Source organism: Nerophis ophidion, linkage group LG02, assembly GCF_033978795.1.
Source record: "Nerophis ophidion isolate RoL-2023_Sa linkage group LG02, RoL_Noph_v1.0, whole genome shotgun sequence".
Classification (NCBI taxonomy): domain Eukaryota; kingdom Metazoa; phylum Chordata; class Actinopteri; order Syngnathiformes; family Syngnathidae; genus Nerophis; species Nerophis ophidion.
This window is the reverse complement of record NC_084612.1, coordinates 9,723,400-9,747,284: the sequence shown is the minus strand read 5'-3', so window position 1 is coordinate 9,747,284 and position 23,885 is coordinate 9,723,400. Positions and strand designations below refer to the sequence as shown.

The 23,885-nt window shown below is 39.6% G+C and overlaps 1 protein-coding gene across 2 annotated transcripts in view; it reads right to left on the bottom strand.

Moving 5' to 3' along the window:
- fto (FTO alpha-ketoglutarate dependent dioxygenase) overlaps positions 1–23,885 on the bottom strand; it is a 425,397-nt gene that overhangs the window by 212,659 nt on the left and 188,853 nt on the right. For both annotated transcript variants that reach the window (XM_061877187.1, XM_061877194.1), the window contains exon 8: positions 16,986–17,110. In XM_061877187.1, coding sequence (XP_061733171.1) covers positions 16,986–17,110 — 125 coding nt within the window. The remainder of the gene's footprint in view (positions 1–16,985; positions 17,111–23,885) is intronic.

The window sequence follows — 23,885 nt, the reverse complement described above, 5'->3', positions numbered from 1 at the left end:
TGCACATGTCTGCCACACACATCCTGACCCCATCATTTTCTAACAACTCTCCGGGATGCTGGGCTTAAACCGCTGGGAATGTCCTTATTTTGATGACTACCAGTAAAAAACAGGCCACTTTTTACCACACAGCCATTCCCACAAACACAATTCCTGTTTCCATATTAAAGAACGAGCTTAACGGGTGAGAAAAAGTCTCGTGAAATATCTGTGGGATTGTTTGGTGGCACTTCTAATGGGACGCAGGAAACAAAACAAGGCGGCGATGATGCCGAGTCATCGCCTTGACCGCAGAACACGAGAACGCATGCAGCAAGTCCACGGCTAATGACTAAGTTGCTGTTCCAGCGCGGCAACATCATAGTCGTCAATCACATTCCCGAAAGAAGATTCTGATGTACTTTCCCGCCACTAGGATGCTCCTAGGAAAACAGCAGCTGTGCTGAGGTCAGGCAGGACGTGTCGTGCATAACTGACTGATTACTAAACAAGGAGCGAACACACAAATTCATAATTTACAGTCAAGTGCACTTTTTGTAACAAAAAAAAACAACAACCAAAAAAAACATGTTTGCACGCTGTGGAGCGGAACCACAGAGGCATGTTGCAGATAAAAACAGACAAATTAGACGACAGCCTGTGTTAATTACAGGCTGATCGCTGATGAAAGAGACAGATGACATGTTCTTATTTGTTTTGCTCTTTTACTTCATAAACTAGCAAGTAAACAAGAGTTGGAAGCAAGAACGGACAGACAAACTGAGCAGCAGTGTTCAATTAACTTATTTTTCAGACCATACATGGTGCATTTTAGTACAAAAGAGTAAGACACATCGAACTTTAAGGCGCACTAAAGGGGTCATAGTTCTACATTTAAAACACTTCCTTGTGGTCTACATAAGTGGTTCTCAAGATGTTTTCAGTGATGTACCCCCTGTGAACATTTTTTTTAATTCAAGTACCCCCTAATCAGAGCAAAGCATTTTTGGTTGAAAAAAAGAGATAAAGAAGTAAAATACAGCACCATGTCATCAGTTTCTGATTTATTAAATTGTATAACAGTGCAAAATATTGCTCATTTGTAGTGGTCTTTCTTGAACTATTTGGAAAAAAAAACATAAAAATTACTAAAAACTTGTTGAAAAATAAACAAGTGATTCAATAAATCAATAAAACGGAATGTGTGTCCAATGGGGTTTGTAAATCAAGGCATATGGTTTGTAAATCGGAACATTTGTCCAATTTGGGGTATCAAGGCCTGTGGTTTGTAAAACGGAACGTTCGTCCAATGTGGGGTTTGTAAATCAAGGTTTGTGGTTTGCAAATTGTAACGTTTGTCCAATGTGGGTTTTTCAAATCAAGGCCTATAGTTTGTAAATCGGAATGTTTGTCCAATGTGGGGTTTGTAAATCAAGGCCCGTGGTTTGTAAATAGGAATGTTAGTCCTATGTGGGGTTTGTGAATGAAGGCGTATGGTTTGTAAATCGGAACGTTCTTCCAATGTGGGGTTTGTAAATCAAGGTTTGTGGTTTGTAAATCGGAATGTTTGTCCAATGTGGGTTTTTTAAATCAAGGCCTATGGTTTGTAAATCAGAATGTTTGTCCAATGTCGGGTTTGTAAATCAAGGACTGTGGTTTGTAAATCGGAACATTAGTCCAATGTGGGGTTTGTAAATCAAGGCCTATGGTTTGTAAATCGGAACGTTCTTCCAATGTGGGGTTTGTAAATCAAGGTTTGTGGTTTGTAAATCGGAATGTTTGTCCAATGTGGGTTTTTTAAATCAAGGCCTATGGTTTGTAAATCAGAATGTTTGTCCAATGTGGGGTTTGTAAATCAAGGACTGTGGTTTGTAAATCGGAACGTTAGTCCAATGTGGGGTTTGTAAATCAAGGCCTATGGTTTGTAAATCGGAACGTTTGTCCAATGTGGGGTTTGTAAATCAAGGCCCGTGGTTTGTAAATAGGAATGTTAGTCCTGTGGGGTTTGTGAATGAAGGCCTATGGTTTGTAAATCGGAACGTTCTTCCAATGTGGGGTTTGTAAATCAAGGTTTGTGGTTTGTAAATCGGAATGTTTATCCAATGTGGGTTTTTTAAATCAAGGCCTATGGTTTGTAAATCAGAATGTTTGTCCAATGTGGGGTTTGTAAATCAAGGACTGTGGTTTGTAAATCGGAACGTTAGTCCAATGTGGGGTTTGTAAATCAAGGCCTGTGGTTTGTAAATCGGAACGTTTGTCCAATGTGGGGTTTGTAAATCAAGGCCTGTGGTTTGTAAAGAAGAACGTTTGTCCAATGTGGGGTTTGTAAATCAAGGTTTGTAGTTCGCAAATCGGAACGTGTGTCCAATGTGTTTTTTTTTTTAATCAAGGCCTATGGTTTGTAAATCGGAATGTTTGTCTAATGTGGGGTTTATAAATCAAGGACGGTGGTTTGTAAATCGTAACGTTAGTCTAATGTGGGGTTTGTAAATCAAGGCCCGTTGTTTGTAAATCAGAACGTTTGTCCAATGTGGGGTTTGTAAATCAAGGTTTGTGGTTTGCGAATCGTAACCTTTGTCCAATGTGGGTTTTTTAAATCAAGGCCTGTGGTTTGTAAATCGGAATGTTTGTCCAATGTGTTTTTTTTTAAATCAAGGACTGTGGTTTGTAAATCACGTTAGTCCAATGTGGGGTTTATAAATCGGAATGTTAGTCCAATGTGGGGTTTGTAAATCGAGGCATATGGTTTGTAAATAGGAACGTTTGTCCAATGTGGGGTTTGTAAATCAAAGACTATGGTTTGTAAATCGAACGTTCGTCCAATGTGGGGTTTTTAAATCAAGGTTTGTGGTTTGTAAATCGGAATGTTTGTCCAATGTGGGTTTTTTAAATCAAGGCCTATGGTTTGTAAATCAGAATGTTTGTCCAATGTCGGGTTTGTAAATCAAGGACTGTGGTTTGTAAATCGGAACATTAGTCCAATGTGGGGTTTGTAAATCAAGGCCTATGGTTTGTAAATCGGAACGTTTGTCCAATGTGGGGTTTGTAAATCAAGGCCCGTGGTTTGTAAATAAGAACGTTTGTCCAATGTGGGGTTTGTAAATCAAGGTTTGTAGTTCGCAAATCGGAACGTTTGTCCAATGTGTTTTTTTTTTAATCAAGGCCTATGGTTTGTAAATCGGAATGTTTGTCCAATGTGGGGTATATAAATCAAGGACGGTGGTTTGTAAATCGTAACGTTAGTCTAATGTGGGGTTTGTAAATCAAGGCCCATTGTTTGTAAATCAGAACGTTTGTCCAATGTGGGGTTTGTAAATCAAGGTTTGTGGTTTGCGAATCGTAACCTTTGTCCAATGTGGGTTTTTTAAATCAAGGCCTATGGTTTGTAAATCGGAATGTTTGTCCAATGTGGTTTTTTTTAAATCAAGGACTGTGGTTTGTAAATCACGTTAGTCCAATGTGGGGTTTGTAAATCGGAATGTTAGTCCAATGTGGGGTTTGTAAATCGAGGCATATGGTTTGTAAATAGGAACGTTTGTCCGATGTGGGGTTTGTAAATCAAAGACTATGGTTTGTAAATCGAACGTTCGTCCAATGTGGGGTTTTTAAATCAAGGTTTTTGGTTTGCAAATCGTAATGTTTGTCCAATGTGGGTTTTTTAAATCAAGGCCTATGGTTTGTAAATCGGAACATTTGTCCAATGTGGGGTTTTTAAATCAAGGTACACATTACTGTACATTTTAGGAACCACTTCACCAGGGCCCGGGGACCAAATCAGACCATGGAATGACCCCAGACTGAACCCCAAGTTCAGTTCAAAACTGGGGAGACAAACACTCAAGTGCTCCTGTTGTATCGAGGGACTTGGCACACTGTAAACACAATGGCAGATCCTTGCATTGACATTCTAAACTTGCTAGCAGACATTGCGTACTGAAGCCCAAACTTGTGATTTCCATAACTGAGTCCTTCCTCAAGACACCCCTATAAGTTTTCTCCCTTTTTAATTTGTTGTCGTAATTTGATTTATGTAACTACGGCGTTGCTTTAGCTTGTTTACTTCAGATGCAGTCATTTGTTCAACTTCTTTAGTTATACTAGTGGTGGTGTTCAAGGTTCTATTTTAAGTCTTCTATTTTTCATTCTTTAGGCTAATCAACAGGTGTACCGCAAGTTTAGGTCAAAAAACTTGGAGGGACTCACATTTTTTAAGAAGATTCTTAAGTGCTGTCATAGAGGCGACCTTTGACTAGCTTTATTGCAAAAGGTCCTCTAACGCTGACAAAATAAATCGAATAAATGCAAAATAAGACCAATAGTGAAGGGAGAAGTCCGACACCCCCGGTGCTTAGCTTTCTGGAAATGTGCCCCCCAAATTGATCTATTCTCACACCATGGAAATGTATGTACTTTAGGCTAGGCCTGTCCGTGTACAGCTTGTATGGATTTAGATAAGACTATGCTCCGTCCATCTTAATTGTAGACACGACACTGACAAGCTATCCAAATCCCAACAGGGGACATGGTCACCCCTATTGTCTCCCAAGTCTTTGTCCCAGCCCTGTGTGGAGGAATGGAGGCGGAGTCAGGAGGACTGACACAAAAAGACATGTCACCACTCCAGGAATTAAGCCAATGAAGGTCTCTTCCCTCCCCTTATGTCTCTCAGCATCCCCTCTGGGATGATACTGGTAGCAGACAACACTGGTAAAGGGTCATCGCTGACCGGGCACATGGCTCCAACGTCGCCACTCCGGCCCCTTGCTGGCCCCCGGTGACCCTGGCTTTTGATGACAGGCCGGGTCTTTTGTAGAGTCCAGGTGAGGACAAGAGAGGGGTAACAATGGAAGGAAACATAAAGCTTGACGGACACTGGAAGACAGCTCGCGGGGTCACGGGTCAAGCCGGACAGCTGAGTGATGAGAGCAGCTGTGAAGATGTGGACATTATTTTGCGTCCTTTCACCACGTCATCGGATGGTTTCTTTGTCTCACAATAGAGACCCCGGGAACGGAATTAAATAGACACCCTAACATGGACCTTTTTACCAGACGACAGGAGTACAATTGGCCATAATTAGTTACTTATTTGTTTAGAAGATGAAAGAAAGAAGAAATGCAAATGAATACCTTTCATTAGAAAAGTTGAGGCACTCCAATAGTTTGAAACTACTCAATTCAAGTTTTGGTCTCCCAAATCAAAATGCCTTAAACTGTGCTATTCTATGAACAAAATACAACTTTAGCCTTTTTCACACGGTGTCAATACAGAAAGTGAGTGTGTCAGACATTCACTAAGGCGTCATTTACCCATCACTACATGCCGGCATACTGTATTTTCCGGACCATAGGGCGCACTGGATTATAAGGCGCACTGCGGATTAATATTGTTTATATATAAGGCGCACAGAATTATAGGTTGCATTAAAGGAGTTAATTTATTTTATTTTTTTTCTAAATCGAAAATACTTGCTTGTGGTCTACATAACATGTAATGGTGGTTATTTGGTCAACATGTTGCATAGATTATGTTTTACAGATCATCTTAAAGCCGCTTTCTGAGAGTCGCTTCCTGGATGCGCCGTTTTGTGGGTGGTCTTATTTACGTGGCTCATCTTCGGCAGCGTTTTCTCTCCGTCATCTTTGTTGTAGCGGTGTAGCGTGCAAGGACGGGAGTGGAAGAATTGTCAAAAGATGGAGCTAACTGTTTTAATGACATTCAGACTTTACTTAAATCAATAACGGAGCAGCATCTCCTCATCCGGAAACAACAGCGCCGGAAATGTCTCCCGTGAAAAACCGTCCGAACGGAACTCTAAAAACTAAAGTTCCTTGGGTGAATAATGCAAATTCACTACACCAGTATGTTTTAGCGCTTTCATGGCAAGTTTACTGACAGATATAAGTAAGAACTTTACACTACTTCATATTACAAATGGCAACAGCGGACGATGAATGTCCCATAAGAAGATGGACAAAAAGAAGAAGCTTATAGACTACGGCATCGGCACAGATGCGCACAATTTTTCCGGATTCATGCAGATACCAATTACAGATCAGCAGGTACTAGAACAGGGGTGTCCAAAGTGCGGCCTGGGGGCCATTTACGGCCAACAGGTTATTTTTTTAACGGCCCGACAACACATTCTAAAAATACGCTAAAAAAAGACAAACAAACGTGCTATAAGAGAGCAAACAGGTGAAATGCAACAATAAAGTGTTGCAATGTTTAGTGTTATAACACAAAGCTGCCATGCAGGATGTTTCTTTAAAAAATAATAATGAATACAAATCAACATCATTATGAATTATTGACCTACTCAAGGATCCAATTATGTCACAATAAATATTCCACTTTGAGATATTATTTGGGGAAAATGTTGCATATTTCGTGTTTGCCATATAAAAAACTCCTAAATTTTTGTGTGCAGCGGTTTAGTACCAGAAGAGTTAGTTTACAGAAACAAATGAGCTGTATGAGAAATTTCAAGTCACTTGGACTAATGGGGGTCAAACTTTGGGGTGTCCTACTTTTTACACACGACTGTATATCAAGGCCACCAAAAACAAATTTACCCTTCACACACGCAGCAAACATTTATTATTTTTTTTACAAGTGACTTTGTTTTCCTGGACTGCTTTGAGGTCAGACTGGCCCACTTTCCTCAAACGCAGCATGAAATACAAACATCAAAATCACACGGAAACACCAGGGGCGCTCGAGGCTCCCTCGAGGCTACCAGCTGCCAGAATTCCATCAAACTTTTTTGTTTGTTTTTGCGCATTTATAAGCTCCAACTCCAAAAAAAACTGAAAAAACCGGACTCCATTGTTTGAAGGGGTAAGTACGACTCAGCCAACCACGGGCGTCATTACTGAGCGCTGAGCCGAAAAACCGCTGTGAACGCTTTTCATTCGCACATCCGGGTCCAACTGTTTCCAGTGTCAGAGGTCGTTTGCTGTCTTTTCTCAGAGCTGAGGGATGGGAGGACTGGGTTTGCCAAGTGAGGCACAAACGCCGCTTGGCTCATAAACACCTCCGCCTGTCGCCCGCCGCCCCCTCTCTGCAACACACACCCACCGGCTCCTCCGGCTGCAGAGGTTGAGTTGAGGTTTGCACTCTGTTAATCTTTCACTGGAGGCCTGCTCTCTCTTAAAGAGTGGCCCTCTGGAGAACAGAGGAGGGCAATGAAATAAGGGCCAGTAAAGGACGAGCGAGTGGATAAAAGAGCAGGAAGAAAAAAAAGCTACTGAGTGGCCAGATGGGCACCTTCACAGTCCATTTATCAAACCCAATGTGGCCCTCCCCGATCCTCCCTTTTTCTCTCCCCGCTGCTCCCGTGTCCTAAACCCCCGTGTAATTCCGTAATGATTTTCATTATCATATAATGACCTTACAAAGCCTACAGCAGTTTGCATGGTCACTACAAAACTCACAGCTGTTCCCTTCGGTGTTTGTCCGCCCGCTGTGACAAAGCGTTTTGTTTGCTTTTGTCTGTTGGTCCCTAACCTCTGGGCTTTTGTTTTTCGCTTAGGGGCTGGTTTTTAAGGTCAAATCATACAGGAGACAGCATCACGAGTTAAAAGAGGGGACATGCGGTTAAGGGAGGGGGCGGCGTTCTGAGGTGTTCTACAAAACTGGGAAGTCCAACATTTCAACCCTTATGGACGAGGACAGTTTCCCAACCTTTACACATTACACAAAAAGTTGTAGGTATGGCAACATACTTCACAGCTGCATGCTACTGTACTGTTATCTAAAAATATGAAACCTTATTTAACTTTTCTCCACATTTTCAGAAGCTCAAAAAGTAGCTGGCATCTTCAATGCAATTTTGACCAATGACATTTGGATATGCCGTTGGTGATCCGAATATCCCTATTCTCTAGAGGTGACGTACTGCTGAACAATCTGCACTTCCTGTGTGGTACACTCACCTGCTCTGCTAATATAGTGTTAGTAAGTAGTTAAACATTGGTAAAAGATGGTATAGAGTAGGCAAACATAGGCAAAAGAAGGTGAATAAGTACGTAACTTTAGGCCACCGCTGCTGCTCACTGCTCCCCTCACCTCCCAGGGGGTGGAACAAAGGGATGGGACAAATGCAGAGAGTAATTTCACCACACCTACTGTGTCTGTGAATATCAGTGGTACTTTAACTTTATAATGTAGGTAAATATAGGAAAAAGATTAAAAAGTAGGTAAACATAGGGAGAAAAAAAATATCAAGTAGGTAAACATAAAACTGAAAAAAGTAAAAATTTGACAAACATAGGTCAAATGTGTTAGAAAACCAGTAAACATAAGCAGATGACGGTAAAGAGTAGATACACGTAGATAAAATATGGTAAACAATAAGGTAAACATAGGCGCAAGAAGATACACACAGGCAAAGGTACGTGAACAGGTGGAAGAAAAGGTGGCATAAATTAGCTAAATATAAAAATATACATATAAAAAAAATAATAATTAGCAAAACATAGGCAGAAGAAGGTAAACAAGTAGATAAACGTAGGTAAAAAAATGCATAGATTAAGGCAAACATAGGCACAAGAAGATAAACATAGGTACATACTAGTATAAAGTAGGTTAGTATTGGGAGAAGATTGTAAACATAAGTAAAATATAGTATAAAGTAGGTAAACATTGTTCAGAAAAAGTAAAAACAGGTAAAATATGGTATGTAAACAAACAGAAGGTAACCAAAGGTAAACAATGTTGTAAAGGAGGTACAGATAAGCAGGGTAAACATACGTAAAATATGTTAAGTAGATAAACATAGGTAAAGGATGGTGTGAAGGAGGTAAACATGGGTAAAATATGTAATAAAGTAAGTAAAATTAGGCAGAAGAAGGTAAACAGGTACAAATGGTATAAAGTAGATAAACATAGGTAAAGGATGGTGTGAAGGAGGTAAATATAGGCAGGAGGAGGTAAAAATGGGTAAAATATGTAATAACGTAAAATTAGGCAGAAGAAGGTAAACATAAGTACAAAATGGTATAAAGTAGGTAAACATAGGCAAAATGTGGCAAATAACGGTAAAAAATAGTATAAAGTAGGTAACTAAAGGTAAAAGAAGGTAAACACGTAGGTGAACATAGGCAGGAGGTAAACATGGGTAAAATATGTAATAAAGTATGTAAACAGGCGGAAGAAGGTAAACATGGGTACAATATGTGATAAGGTAGGTAAACTTAGGCGGAACAAGGTAAGCATAGGTAAAATATGGTATGATGTTTGTAAACAGGCAAAATACGGCAAACAAAGCTAAAATATGGTATAAAGTAGGTAACCATAGGTAAATAAAGGTAAACACGTAAGTAAACATAAGCAGGAGGTAAACATGGGTAAAATGTGTAATAAAGTAAACAGGCGGAAAAAGGTCAACATCGGTACAATATGTGATAAAGTAGGTAAAGATAGGCGGAACAAGGTAAACATAGGTACAATATGGTATAATGTAGGTTAATATAGGCAAATAAAGGTAAAATATGGTATAAAGTAGGTAACCATAGGTAAAAGAAGGTAAACACATAGGTAAAATATGTAATAAAGTATGTAACCATAGGTAAAATACGATAAACTGGTAGGTAAACATAGGTAAAATATGTAATAAAGTATGTAACCATAGGTAAAATAAGATAAACACGTACTGTAGGTAAACATAGGTAAATTATGGTATAAAGTAGGCAACCATAGGTAAAAGAAGGTAAACACGTAGGTAAAACATGTAATAAAGTAGGTAAACAAAGGTAAAATAAGATAAACGTAGGTAAACATAGGTAAATATGGTATAAAGTAGGCAACCATAGGTAAAAGAAGGTAAACATAGGTAAAATATGTAATAAAGTTAGTAAACAAAGGTAAAAGAACGTAAACACGTAGGTAAACATAGGTAAAATATGTAATAAAGTATGTAACCGTAGGTAAAATAAGATAAACACGCAGGTAAACATATGTAAAATATGGTATAAAGTAGGCAACCATAGGTAAAATAAGATAAAGACGTAGGTAAACATAGGTAAAATATGGTATAAAGTAGGCAACCATAAGTAAAAGAAGATAAACACATAGGTAAACCTAGGTAAAATATGTAAAAAAGTAGGTAAACATGGATAAAACGTAAACACGTAGGTAAACATAGGTAAAATATGTAATAAAGTATGTAACCATTGGTAAAATAAGACTAACACATAGGTAGACATCGGTAAAATATGTAAAAAAGTAGGTAAAACAACGTGAGGACGTAGGTAAACTATGTAATAAAGTAGGTAAACAAATGCAAAAGAAGGTAAAGAAGAAGCTAGCGAGCGAGGAGACCAGTGTTTCAGTGCTGCTTTAACCGGCGTGACCAGCTAGAAATCAATCAGCGCTGCTTGGTTCATGTTTATGCGCCTCTAGCTACAGTCATCAATCACGCTGAGTGGAAACCATGGAAACAAGAGACCATATTAGGGAATAATGATGAAAGCCTACCTGTTGACTATTGTGTGAAGGGAAACTAATCAGCATCTTATGATAGAATAAAAGTGAGTCATTAAATTCCTTCCAAAGGTTCTAATCAATGTAAATAAAGTGACCCACCCACCCAGCAATCAGTACCAGTACGTCTCACTTAACATTGCATCCAGCCATGTGTTTATCTTGGTGTAAATGCTATCTGTTGACAGCCACTTGAAAGGATGACCCCTGGCTTTTGGCAAATGGTGCGGGGAGGGATGGTCCGGGTGCTGGGGGGTTAAGGCGGATATTTAACGTGTAAAGACGGAGAGCAGCTAGAGTTCAAACGCATTGTGTGGGGTGCTGCTAGCCCTCCTTGAAAATCTAATCTAATCAGTCTTTCGCTGATGATAGAGTCAACGTATATGTCTGTCCTGCTGACAAGGACGAAGCATTTCCTGCGCGGGGGCTAAGATGATGGCGACGGTGAAGATACTGCATGTTGGCATCGAAGAGATGTGGATTTTTAGACCTACAACTGGGAAACTTGCCGCTTCAGTCAGAGTTCATATGTGCTAATGAAGCACAAAAAACGACTTGTTACTTAACTTAACTTAAAGGCCTACTGAAACCCACTACTACCGACCACGCAGTCTGATAGTTTATATATCAATGATGAAAGATTGCAACACATGTCAATACGGCCTTTTTAGTTTACTAAATTGCAATTTTAAATTTCTCGCGAGTTTCTTGTTGAAAACGTCGCGGAATGATGACGCGTACGCGTCGTCACTGACTGTCAGGAAATATTAGCTCAGCAATAGTTACGGCTAAAAGTCGTCTGCTTTAACGGCATAATTACACAGTATTTTGGACATCTGTGTTGCTGAATATTTTGCAATTTGTTCATTTAATATTGGAGACTATAAAGAACAATGCTGTTGGTGGAAAGCGGTGGATTGCAGCTGCCTTTAGCAACAAAAACACAGCCGGTGTTTCTTTGTTTGTTGTGACGCCTTAATATGGAACGGAGCGGTCAAGCAAACATGTTTCTCTATGTCAACCAGCATGTTTTTGGATGGGGAAATTGTGATATATATCTTACCGGGGAAATCATTGGATTATTCGTCATCCTGCAGCAGCTGTTTAAAAGGCAGCTGTGAGCTTGGCTCCTCTGCTTCTCTTTAAGACACTGGGGTGTTCACCGCAGCCATCGACCTTGAGGTATGTCTTTACAATCTTTGAAATCTCAGTAAAACACTATTAAAACAATAAGCAGATAAGGGATCTGCCAGAATTATCCTAGTAAATGTGTCTAATTACATCTGAAACGCTCACACTGCCGCCACCCGGAGCTGTCGCTTTTTTTTTCTTTTTTTTTTCTAGTCCTTCACCATCAATATCCTAATTCACAAATCTTTCATCGTCGCTCAAATTAATGGGGAAATTGTCGCTTTCTCGGTGCGAAATGCTCTTACTGCTGGAGGCTCACATTATAAACAATGTGAATATGTGTGGAGCCCTGCACCTCGTGACGTCATGCACACATACTTCCGGTACAGGCAAGGCTTTTCTATCAGCGACCAAAAGTTGCAAACGTTATCGTCGATGTTCTCTACTAAATCCTTTCAGCAAAAATATGGCAATATCGCGAAATGATCAAGTATGACACATAGAATGGACCTGCTATCCCCGTTTGAATAAGAAAATATCATTTCAGTAGGCCTTTAATTGTCATATGCCTCACTTTTCGTATGATTTGATTTTCGAACAAAAAAAGTGAGTAACAAACTGGTCAGTTTTTCCACGTTTATGCGCACTTTTTAAAAATTAATTACGAATGCAAAATTGTCGATGATGGGGCCAAAGAAAGTTGCAAGTGCCAGCACTTTTATGAAGCTGAAAAACATAAAAATCTTGCAATCAAGAAAAAAAACATACAGCATTGCCGACTTCTCAAACAAGAGTCTTCCATAAAAGACACAAATTATGTTAAATGATCGTTTATTCACTCGATTTGTCGTTTAAAATATATATTTGCATTGTGTTCTACATGTAAAACTAATTATCTATGAAACGCGTTCAGATTTTTAAATGTCTGAAAAAAAAAAATCCCTTGATTTTTTGTACGACCTTTAGGAACGGATTACTAGTAACAGAGGTAGTGCTACTTATCCACACTTTTCTATCCTGCAACAGATTGGTATTGAAATCGGTACTTTTACAGGGACCGATAATGTTACATCTGGTGGATGACTTGAGAGGCTGACTAAAATGAATTCAACTGATACAGTAGGAAAGGGATTCATATGGCCCCATTCCTGGGTGGATCTTGTGTGAGTGCAATGCAGTCTGCTGAAAATGATGCAAAGTGCCACTCTGCATAGCAACTGACGCTATGTTCAAAGTTGGAATTTCCACAAAACACATTGTAAGATATTCAACACTACAACAATCTGACTGAATTGTACAACCTCCGCCGCCACTCCTCACGTTGTCATGGTTCATGTGTCAGTTAAACTCTGACGAATGGGGTCATTTTAATCTCTCTCCTACTGTACTGGTGTCTGCTGGTTATGCCCTTTATTTTAGGTGGTAAATATTTGAATAAATATCTCCTATATGAAAATATGTCTTCCGATATGCATTTGCAAGTATTTACATCATTCCAGACGCATGAATGGGCTGCGGTGTTGTGATGGTCCACCGCCTCCCTGCACAGTGTGGTGTCTGCATGCTGAAAACGTTTTTTTTTTTGTTGTCTGCATATTGCCAATATAAATTGCAGATTCTAGGTGTGCTGCTTGTTCAGCATTGCAAAAGAGCGCAGGGTGGAGAGCTTAATAATATGAATTTGGAGGGAAATGAGTATTTCCATGGGCACATGATGCACACTCAGTGGCCTAGTGATTAGAGTGTCCGCCCTGAGATCGGTAGGTTGTGAGTTCAAACCCTGGCCGAGTCATACCAAAGACTATAAAAATGGGACCCTTTACATCCCTTGCTTGGCACTCAAAATCAAGGGTTGGAATTGGGGGTTTAATCACAAAAAAATTATTCCACGGGGTGAACAAGGGGATGGGTCAAATGCAGAGGAAACATTTCACCACAACTAGTGTGTGTGACAACCATTGGTAACAAAAACAACATTAAATGGGCCAAGCCTGCACCAATTTTGCAATTCATTGTACAGAGTCTTAGATCACACACATTACCCTCACTAATGGCACATACAATGTTATAGTATGTGCACACTGTTCAATTTTAGGAGATTAAGCCAAAGTTTTTTGCTTTTAAAAACGGCTTAAAACCCTTCTTTAAAAAAAAAAAAAGCCTTTTTATAGATACCGTATTTCCTTGAATTACCGCAGGTCATATAGTATGCACCTGCCTTGAATTACTGCCGGGTCAAACTCGCTTCCCAAAATAATTAGCGCATGCTTAGTATTACCGCCTGGTCAAACTTTTGACGTCACGAGTGACACTTCTCCTGTCATCATTTTCAAAATGGAGGAGGCTGATTCCAATACCGGTAATTTGAAATCGCATAAAGGGAAAAAGATTAAGAGCTATTCAGTAGGATTTAAGGTCCAAGCGTACATCACACTCCAATTTTTACTGCATACCTTTGGTAAGTGCCGGAGTGAGAAGAGGTTTTCAAATAATTAGCGCATGCTTACTTTTACCACATGCCTATGGTAAGCGCAGGAGTGAGAAGAGGTTTTCAAATAATTAGCGCCCCGGCGGCAATTCAAGGAAATACGGTATATGCATACAAGTTCTAGCTTTTAGGCTGTTCTAGTTTTTATATTTTATTATCTTTTTATTACTTTAACTTTTTTTTTATTTTTTTTTAGTTTTTTTAATACACTATAGCACTTTGAGGTTGTTTTCTCAATGTAAAGTGTTTTTTTACAAATAAAAAATATTATCACTATTATTATTATTATAGTTTACGTGGGAAAAAAGCCCAACATCACATTCATCAATAAGGTTTATCATCCAGCAATTCAGTTCCACTGACAAAACAAATTATGTTTTTGAATTGTACTTAAGTGGGATATACTTGCATTTTCTTAAAAGCACTTGAATGCATCATTTAAGGACTGGGTGGAAGGAGGGTCGTATAGTAAGGTGGTCACGTTCATTGTGGGTGGCGGGGGCGAGCAGTGTCACTGATGTTTTTTGTGTGCGTGGGGATGGCTTCTAGCTTTCAGCACTCGCATCTTGGAATGCGCCATCAAGCCGGTTTGGGGGGGGGGGGCGTCGACGCGGTGAGGCGAGGTGTTTGGAAACAGCTTGTTTACAAGGCTCATCTGGATGGGGCACCGCTGTGGGTCAACTCGAGGTGACGCCATGGGAAGACCGGCCTTGTGTGTCATTTTTCAGAAGCTAAGACGGCGGCTTTTTAAAATTTTTTTTCTTCGTTTCTAGTTGAAGTTCTTTAGCCGCATTTTGGAGGTCTGGATTTTGTCTGTCCTGATGGATGGGTGTGTGTGTGTGTGTGTGTGTGTGTGTGTGTGTGTGTGTGTGTGTGTGTGTGTGTGTGTGTGTGTGTTTGACACCGGGGGTCAAGTCTGAGAGAGACAATAAGCAGGGAATCATATGTGAACATCGTTAGTTTATACAAGACTCTGAGTGGTGAGAACTAACAGCTAAAACAACAATCAGTGAGTGTCCGTGTGTGTGTGTGTGTGTGTGTGTGTGTGTGTGTGTGTGTGTGTGTAATCCAGCGAGTGAGGAGGTCCTTCGTTATCTGAGCTAATGTCCAGCGCTCTTTCTTCTATGCTCTTATCTGAAGGGAAGGAAGTGACCGGCGTTATCCAGGACACACGTGTCGCTGTGAGAGGTGCCAGGCCCCAGGACCAAAAACATCACAACTTGTGTGCGGAACACTCCTCAAAGCAGTGGAAGCAGACTTTCCAACAAACATGATTCCCAGCAAATATTGTTCTTTTTTTTTTGCAACATTTGGACATTTAAAAATCACATCTTCAACATTAATTATCAGCATATTTTTTTAGTTCAGGATTTGTTTAATTCTGCATCGTTGAAATGTATTATTATTTTCTCTGAGCCAGACAGTAACTACAAGCCCATTCATGGCAGCCATAGTGTGCAGAATAGGCATCAGGTTGTGGTGAACATGAACGCAAGCCGTATGACCCAAATTCAAACTCATTCCAGGATACAATCATACATTTCCCTAACATTACTAATAATGTATATACATGATTGATAAAGAACACCAGAATTTTGTATACAAAGCTTTTCCCAAGAAATGATATGTCCCATTGATGATAAAGAAAAAGTGGCAAACAGCAATCCGTGAACCAATCAAAATTTACTTAAGCACCACAAAATACCATATTGATAAAAACTCTTGGTAACACTTTAGTATGGGGAACATATTAAACATTAATTAGTTTCTTATAAAAGTAACAAATACGTAATTTAGAGTTATTTGGACACTGGGGGAACATATAAGAGTTAGGGCTAATGTTACTAATAACCACTAATTCTGAGGTTATTGAGGGAAGACTCTTACTTAATGGCTTACTGGTTGGGAAATAAGGCCATGCAGTATAGGTCGGTTGGTAGAGCGGCCGTGCCAGCAACTTGAGGATTCCAGGTTCGATCCCTGCTTCCGCCATCCTAGTCACTGCCATTGTGTCCTTGAGCAAGACACTTTACCCACCTGCTCCCAGTGCCACCCACACAGTTTTAAATCTAACTTAGATATTGGGTTTCACTATGTAAAAGTGCTTTGAGTCACTAGAGAAAAGCGCTATATAAATATAATTCACTTCACACTTCACATGCAGAATAAAGCATTAGTAAGTACTTAATAATGAATAAATGTTCTCCATACTAAAGTGTTACCAAACTTATTTATAAAACTCTGGTTTCAGCTTTTATTTTAAATGATTTGTGTTAAGTTTTTTGTATTCAAAATCATCTTTTTCATTGTTAAACTTGTTTTATAAAATCAATATTTGATGTGTTTTAAATGTTAGATTATATTATGATTATAGTATATATTTTTATACTATTATAATATGAATATTTAGTTTTTTGTTTATATATATATATTTATATATATATTTATATATATATACACACTTGTATATAGTATGTATATTCATATCTATATTTGAAACTCCTTTATAGTTATTAATTATATTTGTCTGCGTGATTCATAACTACCGGAATGTATTAAATATTAATATTATTATTATATATTTTAATGGTATTCTTATTAATAGTAGCAGTAGTGTAATGCCAATTTTAAATGTTGTATGACACCACTGTATATGAATATTGCAACTAAAATAATAGAGTAAAGAGTAATAATAATACATATTGTAGGTAGAAATACCAACATGACGTTTGAACCTTGTTACTTAAAAGTATTTTGGTTTATATACTAATCAAAAGTGGTCTCGCTCGGACACAAACCAATAGTTGGGTTCATTAAGCATTCTATGATTAACTCGTATTCTGAATTAAAGGCTGAGTTATAAGTTTGTATTGGCCAGGTGTGCTGTTTAAATGTGTGCTACCTGTCTCTCCATGTCTGTCTTTGCTGGTGTCTGTCAATCAAAGCAGTCAGAAGAGTCTCTGCCATGTCTCGCCTGCTCTCCCCGGCTTGTCCCTCCTCCTCCACTTTAGCCAAAAACAGCATGGTCTGGAAGAGAAAAGAAGCATCATTAATGACTTGATGAATTTTTCAACATATTTGGACAAGACACCTCAATTGTAAAACTTCATCACATTAGTTGCTTCCAGCTATGTGGGAACGTATGAGCCTTGATTCTAACACCTTTGGGATGACTTTGTAGCGAGATAACGAGCCAGCAGGCCCTCTCTCAGGTTCAACAATCAGTGACCTCTGACCTCATAAATGTTCTTCTGGTTGAATGGCGAAACAAACTATTTCTCGAGAAGTACTCCACAAAATATTGTAGAAGCTCTTACAGCCGCACAGGGAGGGAAAACACGTTAAACATTTCAAAAATGTACATGAATTGTTATTTATTTTAATGTATTATTTATTTGTTTATTATAATGTTAGAAATCAAACTGTATGTATATGGCAAACTCTTTAAATCTACAGCTATTCTTATGCACAGGCAATGTGCAACACAAAGGGCTTTATACCAATAAAAAAAAAAAACTGTAAATGAAAATATTAAGAATAAAACACACGTGCACAAAAAGCACAATAACAAAACATGGCATGGCACTAAGGATTGATGAAAATGACACCTTTGAGGTGTCGACACAGGAAAATAAAAAAATATGTCTAAAAAAAACAAAACATTTTAAATATATGTAAAATATAAATGAAATAATACATGAAAAAAAAAATGACAATATTACCAATACGACTAATAATTATATTAATAAATGAAATACAAAATACCTGAACAAAAAATTGGATAGAACTTTATTGATTCCTTCAGGAGTTCCCTCAGGAAAATTCAAATTAAGAATTTTAATTAGAATTAAGAACCTAATTAGACTTTAAAATGATTAGTCAAAAGCCTGAATTAAAATGTGTCTTCAACTTAGAAAAAAATTAAATAATGTAATACTATCTAAATTATGTTGTATAAAATATAATCGGTATAAATATTAGTATTATTGCTAATAAATAGTATAATTTTTAAAATCATTTTCATGATTGTAGTAGTACTATTATCAATAGTCTATTTCATGTACTAAAATATTTATTTGCCAAATTACATCTGCAACATCCGCGATCACTAGCGAGCTGGCTAATTAGCTAAGATAGAGTAGCTACCGCACAGAGGTGCCAACAATATATGCCACCTCTCGTTATCAAAGCGTTTCAATCTCGGCTTCTTTTTACACCTGTACAGTAAGTCAATAAGGGGTTAAAAAGTGAAATCACATTACGTCTTCATAATCCATCATGGGAGTTAAGACCTTTTGGTGGTTTAAACGTCTGTTAACCTATATGTACACTTGAGTAACAGTTCAAAGTGTACAAAACTCAAAACAAGTTAAGTTTGCATGTTGTGTAAATCGTAAATAAAAACATAATAAAATTATTTGCAAATCCTTTTCAACCTATATTCTATTGAATAGACTGCAAAGACAAGACACTAAATGTTTAAACTGGTAAACTTGGTTATTTTTTGCAAATTGGAGCTCATTTGGAATTTGATGCCTGCAACATGTTTCAAAAAAGCTGGCACAAGTGACAAAAAAGACTGAGAAAGTTGAGGAGTGCTCATCAAACACTTATTTGGAACATCCCACAGGTGAACAGGCTAATTGGGAACAGGTGGGTGCCATGATTGGGTAGAAAAGCAGCTTCCATGAAATGCTCAGTCTTTCACAAATAAGAATGGGGCGAAGGTCCCAACTTTGTGGAACAGTTTAAGAACAACATTTCTCAACAAGCTATTGCAAGGAAAATAGGGATTTCACCATCTGTGGTCTGTAATATCATCAAATGGTTCAAATATTCTGGAGAAATCACTGCATGTAAGCGATATTACGGACCTTTGATCACTCAGGCGGTACTGCATCAAAAAGCTGACATCAGTGTGTCAAGGATATCACCACATGGGCTCAGGAACACTTCAGAAAACCAGTCAGTAACTACAGCTGGTCGCTACATCTGTAAGTGCAAGTTAAAACTCTGCCAAGCCAAAGCCATTTATCAACAACACCCAGAAAAACGCTGTCGGCTTCGCTGGGCCTGAGCTCATCTAAGATGGAATGATGCAAAATGGAAAAGTGTTCTGTGGTCTGCCGAGTCGACATTTCAAATTATTTTTTGGAAACTTTGGACGTTGTGTCCTCCGGACCAAAGAGGAATAGAACCATCCGGATTGTTAAAGGCGCGAAGTTCAAAAGCCAGCATGTGTGAATGTATGGGGGTCTATTAGTGCCCAAGGCATGGGTAACTTACACATCTGTGAAAGCACCATTAATGCTGAATGGTCCATACAGGTTTTGGAGAAACATATGTTGCCATCCAAGCAATGCCATTTTCATGAACGCCCCTGCTTATTTCAGCAAGACAATACCAAGCAACATTTTGCACGTGTTACAACAGCGTGGCTTCATAGTGAAAGAGTGCAGGTACTAGACTGGCCTGCCTGTAGTCCAGACCTTTCTCTCATTGAAAATGTGTGGTGCAATATGAGGCCTCAAATACCACAACGGAGACCCCGGACTGTTGAACAACTTAAGCTGTGCATCAACCAAGAATGGGAAAGAATTCCACCTGAAAAGCTTCAAAAATTGGCCTCCTCAGCTCCCAAACGTTTATTTAGTGTTGTTAAAAAGAAAGGCCATGTAACACAGTGGTAAAAATGCCCCTGGGCCAACTTTTTTGCAATGTGTTGCTGCCATTAAATTATAAGTTAATGATTATTTGCAACAAAAAAAAAATAAAGTTTCTGAGTTCTATAATTAAATACCTTGTCTTTGCAGTTTATTCAATTGAATATAAGTTGCAATCGTACTGCCTCACAATACGAAGGTCCTGCAGTCCTGGGTTCAAATCCAGGCTCGGGATCTTTCTGTGTGGAGTTTGCATGTTCTCCCCGTGAATGCGTGGGTTCCCTCCGGGTACTCCGGCTTCCTCCCACCTCCAAAGACATGCACCTGGGGATAGGTTGATTGGCAACACTAAATTGGCCCTAGTGTGTGAATGTGAGTGTGAATGTTGTCTGTCTATCTGTGTTGGCCCTGCGATGAGGTGGCGACTTGTCCAGGGTGTACCCCGCCTTCCGCCCGATTGTAGCTGAGATAGGCGCCAGCGCCCCCCGCGACCCCGAAAGGGAATAAGCGGTAGAAAATGGATGGATGGATAAGTTGCAATCATTGTATTCTGTTTGTATTCACGATTTACACAATGTGCCACTTCCACTGGTTTTGGGTTTTGTACAAACATTGCCTGTGGAGTTGGCAAAAATACTTTATAAAGGCCAAAGTTTGACCCTGGAACAGACCATTTGTGTCTCCATTATTCCCGAAGGGAGAAATGTGTGGCAAGACTCCAAAAGAACATCGCCCAGACGTCGCCAGTCGCTAAGTCTAGCATAAAGTCAGTTTCACATCACAGGACGTGCAAATTACACCCAATATTAACGTGAGTCAATTAATCACGCCCTTGCACAGCGCGCTGTAATGTGCGAGTATCCCCCTGTTGAACACGAATTACAGGCCGGCTTAAAGTGTGACGTGGCACATCAGCGCCTAATCGGAGGCATCCGGCGCGGCAAAACCCTCGCCTTCCAAAGTCCTCGGCAGAACTCTAAGCCGGCTGAGAGCGAGTCGAATAAAAAAAGGATCTGGCAGTCCAAATTAAATGTGGCGCTGTCAGTCCCACTCAAATCCCCTCCCATCCTTCGCCACATCTCCTTCTACCCTTCACACACTCTTTGAATATCCGTAAAAAAAAAAAAGTGGAGGGCCCTTCTTGTGGAAGTGATGGATCTGTAACTCTGACTGACTGTGACGCCTTGTTAAGAGCAGTCTCTTTCCCCGTCATATCCACCAGTCAAGTGCATTCATTTCCTCACCATTAACAGTCACCCGCCTCCTGAGCCTTCCCTTAGACTCCTTTTCAAAAAGAAACACCCACATTGCACTGGGGGGAGGCAGTCATTTCTTCCCCTTCTCCCTTTTCTTTTTTTTTTGTGACAATCTACTGTACCTGTCTGTCTTAATTGACGTTGAAGAAAGGTTTGATTGTCGTCTTGTGTGTGTGTTTGAGCGGTGTGATAATGCGCTTACATCTTTTGCACCGCACAAGACAGGTGTCACAGAAAAAAAAGAAAAAGAGGAAAAAAAGAAAAAGTGGCAGTATATGACTGATTAAAGTTGACTTAGAGGAGACACCAAATATTAGCATGACCGGGGTTGGTTTCTGTCCCTATAGACTGTAATTCTTTGTCTTTGGATCAAACCATGTCCTCCAGGGACAGGTTAAGAAAGTGCGAGAAAGTGAGAGTGAGGCCCTGCAGCACAGATTTGCAGGTTTAATCTCAGTGCCAAAGAGTATTTTCCTTTAGCATTAACCTACTCTGACAAAGAGCACAGATATTTGTGCTACACTAGGGTAGGTCACCAGCAAAATGAGTAACGTATTTTAACTCAACGCCAAAAAAAACGGAAATACTGATTATCGGTCCTGCTAGACACCGACCTCTATTTAATAATACAACTTTAACATTTGACAACCAAACAATTAAACAAAGCAACTCGGTAAAGAATCTGGGTATTATCTTCGACCCAACTCTCTCCTTTGAGTCACACATTAAAAGCGTTACTAAAACGGCCTTTCATCTCCGTAATATCGCTGAAATTCGCTCCAGTTTGTCCACAAAAGACACTGAGATCATTATCCATGCGTTTGTTACGTCTCGCCTCGACTACTGTAACGTATTATTTTCGGGTCTCCCCATGTCTAGCATTAAAAGATTACAGTTGGTACAAAATGCGGCTACTAGACTTTTGACAAGAACAAGCAAGTTTGATTACATTACGCCTGCACTGGCTCAACTGCACTGGCTTCCTGTGCACTTAAGATGTGACTTTAAGGTTTTACTACTTACGTATAAAATACTACACGGTCTAGCTCCAGCCTGTCCTGCAGATTGTATTGTACCATATGTCCCGGCAAGAAATCTGCGTTCAAAGGACTCCGGCTTATTAGTGATTCCCAGAGCCCCAAAAAAGTCTGCGGGCTATAGAACGTTTTCCGTTCGGGCTCCAGTACTCTGGAATGCCCTCCCGGTAACAGTTCGAGATGCCACCTTAGTAGAAGCATTTAAGTCTCATCTTAAAACTCATTTGTATATTCTAGCCTTCAAATAGACTCCCTTTTTAGACCGCTTGATCTGCCGTTTTTCTTTTTCTCCTATGTCCCACTCTCCCTTGTGGAGGGGGTCCGGTCCGATGTCCATGGATGAAGTACTGGCTGTCCAGAGTCGGGACCCAGGATGGACCGCTCGCCTGTGTATCGGCTGGGGACATCTCTGCGCTGCTGATCCGCGTCCGCTTGGGATGGTTTCATGCTGGCTCCGTTGTGGACGGGACTCTCGCTGCTGTGTTGGATCCACTATGGACTGAACTTTTCACGGTATCATGTTAAACACGCAGTATCATGTTAAACACGCTTGACATCCATTGCTTTCGGTTCCTGGGGGGGGGGTTGCCCGCATATGTGGTCCTCTCCAAGGTTCTCATAGTCATCATTGTCACCGACGTCCCACTGGGTGTGAGTTTTCCTTGCCCTTATGTGGGCCTACCGAGGATGTCGTAGTGGTTTGTGCAGCCCTTTGATACACTAGTGATTTAGGGCTATATAAATGAACATTGATTGATCGATTAATTATACAGACCATAGGGCGCACCGGATTATAAAGTGCACTGCCGATGAATGGTCTATTTTCGTATTTTGTTCTTCCCACATATAAAGCGCACCGGATTATGGGGGGAAAATAAAGGAGTCATATTCTTTTTTTTTCTTTTTCAAAATGGAAAACACTTCCTTGTGGTCTACATAACATGTAATAGAGGTTCTTTGGTCAAAATGTTGCGTAGATTATGTTTTACAGATCATCTTCAAGCCGCTTTCTGACAGTCGCTTCCAGAAGCGCCGTTTTGTGGGCGCAGTCAGGAGAGCAGCTTAACTAACACTTCAAAGCTCTCACTGATGGAAGGAGGTTTTGGCTCAAAATCTCACGATACATGGCCCCATTCATTCTTTCCCTAACACGGATCAATCGTCCTGTCCCCTTAGCAGAAAAACAGCCCCAAAGCATGATGTTTCCAACCCCATGCTTCACAGTAGGTATAGTGTTCTTGGGATGCAACTCAGTATTCTTTTTTCTCCAAACAATACAAGTTGAGTTTATACCAAAATGGATACATGGATGATACAGCAGAGGATTGGGAGAATGTTATGTGGTCAGATGAAACCAAAAAAGAACTTTTTGGTATAAACTCAACTCGTCGTGTTTGGAGGAAGAAGAATACCGAGTTGCATCCCAAGAACACCAAACCTACTGTGAAGCATGGGGGTGGAAACATCATACTTTGTGGCCGTTTTTCTGCTTAGGGGACAGGACGATTGATCCGTGTTAAGGAAAGAATGAATGGGGCCATGTATCGTGAGATTTTGAGCCAAAACCTCCTTCCATCAATGAGAGCTTTGAATGGTTGACCAAATATTTATTTCCCACCATAATTTACAAATAAATTATTTAAAATTCCTACAATGTGAATTCCTGGAATTTTTTTCACATTCTGTCTCTCACGGTTGAAGTGTACCTATGATGAAAATTACAGACCTCTGTCATCATTTTAAGGGGGAAAACTTGCACAATCGGTGGCTGACTAAATACTTTTTTGCCCACAGTATGCATATACATACACACACACATATATATATACATATATATATATAAAGC